Raw genomic sequence first — 6785 nt, 5'->3', positions numbered from 1 at the left:
TTTTTTTTTACTTCCATTCTTTCTGTAATTATATGATGTGCAGGTGTATATAGGAGGTTCCTCTTGGGGTAGGCATCCGTCATGCGTGTTTCACTTACCCTACTGCGTCGGGGCAAACCTCGTCCAAGGGCTGGTATGTTCCTGGACAAGTATCGTCGTGTACCAGCGTTGTTGAAACCACAGCAAGGTGGACAACAGTACTTTAGTGATTTTCTCATTCGTTCCACAAATGACCGGCTCACTCAACAGGATGTTGAAGATGGTGCTGGAAAAGTAGAATCCACTATTGCAGCGAGACTTCCACAGATGGACTGGGAGTCAATGTCTAATCGTAGCACAGAGGACGCTGTTAAAGAGGAAATGCGACGCCTTATGGAAAACGATGTGTCACAGCAGCAGCGTGCATTTAACGAGCGAGTTTGGTATGAAGAAGAAGAGAAAGAAAGACGTCTCCAACAAGGTAATGGTGTCAGAGTGGCGGAAATTACAAAAACTGAGAGCGAGAGTAGTTTACCACCACGGGTGCTGGGTAATGATTACTTTACGAGTCGATTTGGATATTCCCTCGTTAAAAATAGTGAAATGCCGCAAGGGTTAACAGACTACAGTCAACTTGATATGTGGGGGGAGATGCCTAAGTACACACGTGACATGATATTTCTTTATCTTGTCTCACGTCGACGTAATACATATGCGGTAGCATATACGTATGAAGGCAAACGTATTCTTCCCACATATACGGCAGGTAATAGAGGACTCAAAGGTGGCGATCGCGGTTTCCGCAGTGATGGATCTACCGACAACGGTCATCAAGTAACGAGTATGTACTTGAATGATTTGTTGCCAAAATTGCGTGAAATGCGTGCAAGTGAGGGACGTCCTATTGGACGCGGTGAGAAAATTGAACTTGTTGTACGAGTAATGGGATTTTATAATGGTCGTCAAGGAGCGGTACGTGCTGTACAGGATCGTGCAAATGAATTTCACGTGCGTTATTTTGAAGATATCACTCCAATTCCACTGAACGGACCGAAGATGCCACGTGGTGTATTTAAGTAGTATGTTGTTTCTTGAAAGTATGATTAGACCGTTGAAGGGAGCAAAAGGGAGAAGGATTGGAGAAACAATTCACAAAACTATAAAAATAATATATGGATGGGAGAACTCACTGTTCATTCCAATCTATTATAAGATTGGGGTTACTCTCTTTTTTTATTTATTTATTTTTTTATTTTGCATTTTATCTATTTCTACATTTGTTCTATATTTGATTTTTTTTTTTTTTGCTTTTTTTTTTTTTTTTTTTTTTTTTTTGTGTATGTATGTATGTGTGTATATATTTGGTAGGAAAGATATACAGCTTGATTCTTATTTCTACGCTAGTCTAGTTTTCTTATTTATTTCAAACATCACGGGTAACCACCGAGAAAATTATCCGCTTAACTCAATTACTTATGTCAAAAGTGTTTGATCTGATCGTTATTGGTGCCGGTTCAGGCGGATTGGAGGCCGGCTGGAATGCTGCAGCTCTTTACAAGAAGCGTGTTGCAGTTATTGATGTACAAATGGTACATGGTCCACCATTCTACGCCGCACTTGGTGGTACTTGTGTAAATGTTGGCTGTGTCCCGAAAAAGTTAATGGTTACTGGAGCACATTACATGGATGAACTTCGTGAGTCAGCCGGCTTTGGGTGGGAAATGGACAAGTCTTCAATCAAGGCAAATTGGCAGAAACTCATTGCAGCAAAGGATAAGGCTGTTTTGGATATCAACAAGAGCTATGAAGGTATGTTTAAAGAGACGGAGGGTCTTGAATTTTTCTTGGGATGGGGTTCATTTGAATCTAAGAATGTTGTCGCAGTTCATGAGACTTCTGATCCCTCAAGTCCTGTTAAAGAACGCTTGGAAGCGGCTCATGTACTCATTGCTACTGGTTCATGGCCCCAGATGCCATCTATTCCTGGTATTGAACACTGCATCAGCAGCAATGAGGCATTCTATCTACCAGAAGTACCACGTCGGGTTCTTACTGTTGGTGGTGGATTTATTTCTGTTGAATTTGCTGGAATATTCAATGCATACAAACCGGCAGGAGGTAAGGTGACACTTTGCTACCGCAGAGATTTGATTCTTCGTGGATTTGATAACACTCTACGTGAAGAACTTACAAAACAACTCACAGCTAATGGTATTGACATCATGACAAAAGAAAATCCTGCAAAGATCGAGCTCAACCCAGATGGCAGTAAACGTGTTACGTTTGAAAGTGGCAAAACAATGGATTTTGATTTAATTATGATGGCAGTGGGTCGTCTTCCTCGTACATCCACCTTACAACTTGAAAAGGCTGGTGTGGCAACTAAAAATGGTGCTGTGGAAGTTGATGAGTTCTCCCGCACGAACGTTCCAAATATTTACGCTGTTGGCGATGTCACACATCGTATTATGCTCACACCAGTGGCCATCAATGAAGGTGCTGCCCTTATTGATACCATATTCGGTAATAAACCACGCAAAACAGATCACACACGTGTGGCAAGCGCAGTTTTTTCAATTCCACCAATTGGAACATGTGGTATTATTGAGGAAGAAGCTGCAAAGAAGTATGAAAAGGTGGCAGTATATCTTTCTACCTTTACACCACTTATGCATAACATCAGTGGATCAACGTACAAAAAGTTTGTGGTGAAGATCATTACAGATCACAGTGATGGAACAGTAATTGGAGTACATCTTCTTGGCGATAGCGCTCCTGAAATTATTCAGGGTGTCGGTATCTGCATGAAGTTAAATGCAAAGATCAGTGACTTCTATAATACAATTGGTGTACACCCTACAAGTGCAGAAGAACTTTGCTCCATGCGCACACCGTCCTATTTCTATCTTAATGGAAATAAAGTGGATACATTGCCAGAATCCAGCCTATAAGGTTTTATGTTTTGGGGCGGTGCATTTAACTGCATAGGGGGGAAAAAAAGGAAAAATCATCTTTTTTACTACGTAGAGGAGGGAAAAGGAAAATAATCTTGGTATTTCAAAAGATTTTAGAGAATGTATGTTTTTCTTGGGTGAAGTCAGGGTAATGATATTTCCAATTACACCGTTATCTATGCGCTATTATTATTATTATTATTATTATTATTATTATTAATTTATATATTATTTTAATTATTATTATCATTATTATTATTATAATTTATTATTATTGTTATTATTATAATGATTGGTTTTCCCATCTACCATGTAATATTGATTAAATAAGGATGGGGAAAAAGAAAAACCACTTTTGTTATTTGGGGAGAAGCAGCGAAAGTGTCAAAAATTTGAACAACGGTAGAATGAAAAGGAATCATGCTAATGAATAACAGGGCGAGAAGAAAAGCATGACGAAAAGACAAAAAAAAAAAAAAAACGGATATTTGGTATAATCACATTTTCTTTTTACGTGTTTTTGAATGTACACACTTTCGTTTTTAATTGGTTAATGAGGGAGGTTTTTTTGTTTGTTTGTTTGCTTTTAAATTGATTTGTTGCCCTTTACCTTCACCTTCTTGTCTAAATATTTGGTACAACAAGAGTAGGAAGGATATCAATGAGTGAGTTTGAACAGCTGGGTGTTCACCAGTGGCTGTCGAAACAATGCGCCTACATGGCTCTCCACCGACCAACACCCATTCAATCTTTCTGTATCCCTGCTATCCTATCCGGTAAATGTGTAGTAGGTGGTGCAGCTACTGGGAGTGGTAAAACTGCTGCCTTTGCGATTCCATTACTACAGATTCTCGCCGAAGACCTCTACGGTGTATTTGCCCTTGTCTTAACCCCCTCCCGCGAGCTCGCATACCAAATTGTGGATCAATTTATGGCCCTTGGCGCCCCGCTCCACATCCGCACAGCCCTCATCATTGGCGGCGTCCACCACGATTCGCAGCTCGAGGCGTTGGGTGGCCGCCCACACGTTGTGGTGGCGACGCCGGGGCGCCTGAAATTCATCCTGGCCACCTTCCCGGAGGCCCGCCGCGCCTTCACGCACCTCCGTTTTCTTGTCCTGGACGAGGCAGACCGACTCACCAGCGACGACTTGGAGCCGGACGTGGCGGAGGTGGTGGAGCGCCTCCCCCCCGCCTCCGCAGCCCGCCGCACGTTGCTCTTCACCGCCACTCTCGAGCCCCGCCTCACCCACGTGGAGGAGGACGGGTGGCTGCCGCGTCTCGGCATAACTGACGCAGAACAGCAGTTGAAGGTGTTCGCTACTAATACTGTTATGCTCACAGAAGGTGAGATGGGAAATACTGTCGTTTCCCACCGTGTGGCTGATTCCCTGCAGCAAAAATATATATTTATACCAGATATGGTAAAGATGGCGTACCTCGTCGCCGCTCTTCGCAGCGCAGGTCCTGAACAGACGACTATTGTTTTTACCAACTCATGTATGCGCTGTGAAGTTGTCCGCCTTACATTGCAGTTATTGGGATTCCCTGTCTGTAGTCTTAATTCTATCATATCCCAGAAACACAGAGTGGATAACTTGGCAACCTTTAAATTAGGCATTGCCCGCATCTTAGTGGCAACTGACATTGCAAGTCGTGGACTTGACATCCCTGCTGTGGGATTAGTTCTGCACTACGACCTACCTAAGCAGACACCCATATACCTGCACCGGGTTGGCCGCACAGCGCGTGCAGGTCGTGAAGGTCTCTCAGTAGCTTTTGTTACAGAGTACGATGTCCAATTAGTGCGTCGCCTTGAGAAAAGACTCTCTTGCACTTTGTCACTTTGGAAATCCAAGGGTGTCAATGAGAAAGGGGTTTTGAAACTATTGGATGAAGTTTCGGCGGCAAAAGTGCAGGCAAAACTTCAGGTAGAAGAACAGTTTGGCCGACGTGTGGAAACCTTAAAAGCACATGCCGCAGCAAAAAAAGCTCAGTCTTATGGTGATCAAGAACCACATGATGTAGCGAGTCGTACAAAGAAAATGAGTTCAGAACACGAAACAACTATCACTTCCTCAGCATCTTCGCTGAAAGAGAATACGGAAGGTATAAGACCAACCAAAGGAAAAGGAAAGTCTACAAAAAAGCGAACTAGAAGCTGTGCGTGACAACAGAAGCATCAATCCAAATATATATATATATATATATATATATATATATAAAGAAAGAAAGCTATTACATGTGGTGTTGATACAATCGATTAAAATCCAGAGTATATATGAGAAAAAAAAATCTTTCTTAAAGGATTGATACTCTTAACTTCTTCAGCTGGACTCTTTTTTTTATTGATTTTCCTTCTACGCTTAACTTAAGTGTGAAGGGATTCCCTCATTTCTTTTTATTTTCGGCAAAACCAATTGAACTCCATTTTTCCTCTACTCTCTCTCTCTCTCTTTTTTTTTTTCTTCTAATCAAATAAGTTGATTCCTTTCCTGAACTCTGTGGGTTATAGCAGGTGTGACCAAAATCATACCTTGCTTTAGTTAGAGTGTGTATAAAACACATAATACAGACAAAAGAATAAAAAAAGAACAGGTACAAATGTCCAAGAAACCAGATATTGGCGACCGTAGTCTACCTTCCTTCGACAATCACTACAACAATGGGGTTCTTATCGAAAACTGGCAGGAGAGTCGCATTTACGATGCGACTGGCCGTTTGTTCACCCTTGCGATGGATCACCAGGTCGGGCCATCCACCTCTATCTATGCAAGTGATTACGTTAAACCAGAAGCGTCATCTAATGCTCCAATGATGCGACGCAGAGGACTTGGAAAAGAACTCATGTTTGGAACCGGAAAACCCACAACCTTCGAGGGAGTCCCGACGAGCACAACTTACGGTGCATCCCAGCGTACTGCAATAACTTCAAATTACAAAACTTCTAGTTGTTCGCCCACCAAAAACAAAACTTCATTTGATGGAATACCGCAGCGGACGTTCAGCGACCAGCATTCCAAAGGAACAGCTAACCCAACAGCGGATGACAATATATACGGACATTTCAGCACCACCAAAACCATGATGGATGCTCCCGTGGAATGTTATCAATTTCAACGTAATATGATGCACCAAGGCGATCAGGACCACAAGAGAACAGCCGACACTTCCTAAAATTATGTAAACAAAAATATGTAAATAACATGAATATCAAACTAATTAAAAATGCTCTACTGCTAATTATACATCTTCATCACATACCACTCTTTATATTCTGCAAGAAACCGCTCATCCTAATCTTGCTCTTTACCATTTAGATACAAAGATTTAACAAAGAATCATACCTCAAGGAAACAAAAAAAAAACAAATGTCTAAATTTGAAGGGCTACATAAAGGTAAACTCCACTCGGAGTATGAGGACTCCTATCAGTTCCGTGGACTTCCACCACCGCCTCCTCCAGTACAAAAAGAACCATATCATATGACACACACACCAGAAATTTACCACACCACCACGGAGGACACCTACGGACCCATCGACCCCTCTGCATACAAACGTGAAGGACCAATGGAGGAAGATGAGGAGGTTGGACCCCATCACGTAGACCCTAATCACTTCCGCTCCACTTCGCAGGATGCCTATAAACCGATCGACCCCTCTGCATATAAACGTGAAGGACCAATGGAGGAAGATGAGGAGGTTGGACCCAGTCATGTGGACCCTGACCACTTCCGATCCACTGCGCAGGATGCGTACGGACCCATCGACCCCTCTGCGTACAAACGTGAAGGACCAATGGAGGAAGATGAGGAGGTTGGACCCAGTCATGTGGACCCTGACCACTTCCG

General features: G+C 42.5%; 5 protein-coding genes across 5 annotated transcripts; all 5 read left to right on the top strand.

Annotated features, from left to right (window-relative positions):
* Positions 1-81: 81 nt before the first annotated feature.
* TM35_000082360 (uncharacterized protein) lies at positions 82-1059 on the top strand (the record flags this gene model as incomplete). Its single annotated transcript, XM_029024101.1, has 1 exon — positions 82-1059. The coding sequence occupies one exon, from the start codon at positions 82-84 to the stop codon at positions 1057-1059; it is 978 nt and encodes a 325-aa protein (XP_028884504.1).
* A 395-nt stretch (positions 1060-1454) lies between these two features.
* TM35_000082350 (putative trypanothione reductase) lies at positions 1455-2930 on the top strand (the record flags this gene model as incomplete). The annotated part of the gene is made up of 1 exon (XM_029024100.1): positions 1455-2930. One exon carries the CDS (start codon positions 1455-1457, stop codon positions 2928-2930), a length of 1476 nt encoding a protein of 491 aa, XP_028884503.1.
* Positions 2931-3594: 664 nt separating this feature from the next.
* TM35_000082340 (putative ATP-dependent RNA helicase) lies at positions 3595-5103 on the top strand (the record flags this gene model as incomplete). The annotated part of the gene is made up of 1 exon (XM_029024099.1): positions 3595-5103. The coding sequence occupies one exon, from the start codon at positions 3595-3597 to the stop codon at positions 5101-5103; it is 1509 nt and encodes a 502-aa protein (XP_028884502.1).
* A 433-nt stretch (positions 5104-5536) lies between these two features.
* On the top strand, positions 5537-6109 carry TM35_000082330 (uncharacterized protein; the record flags this gene model as incomplete). The annotated part of the gene is made up of 1 exon (XM_029024098.1): positions 5537-6109. One exon carries the CDS (start codon positions 5537-5539, stop codon positions 6107-6109), a length of 573 nt encoding a protein of 190 aa, XP_028884501.1.
* Positions 6110-6303: 194 nt separating this feature from the next.
* On the top strand, positions 6304-6783 carry TM35_000082320 (microtubule-associated protein-like protein; the record flags this gene model as incomplete). Its single annotated transcript, XM_029024097.1, has 1 exon — positions 6304-6783. A coding segment is annotated over one exon (480 nt), but the record flags the coding sequence as incomplete, so codon positions are not given.
* Between the last annotated feature and the right edge of the window lie 2 nt (positions 6784-6785).

Source organism: Trypanosoma theileri, assembly GCF_002087225.1.
Source record: "Trypanosoma theileri isolate Edinburgh chromosome Unknown TM35_Tth_8_V1, whole genome shotgun sequence".
Lineage (NCBI taxonomy): Eukaryota > Euglenozoa > Kinetoplastea > Trypanosomatida > Trypanosomatidae > Trypanosoma > Trypanosoma theileri.
This window is presented reverse-complemented; position numbering and strand designations above follow the sequence as displayed.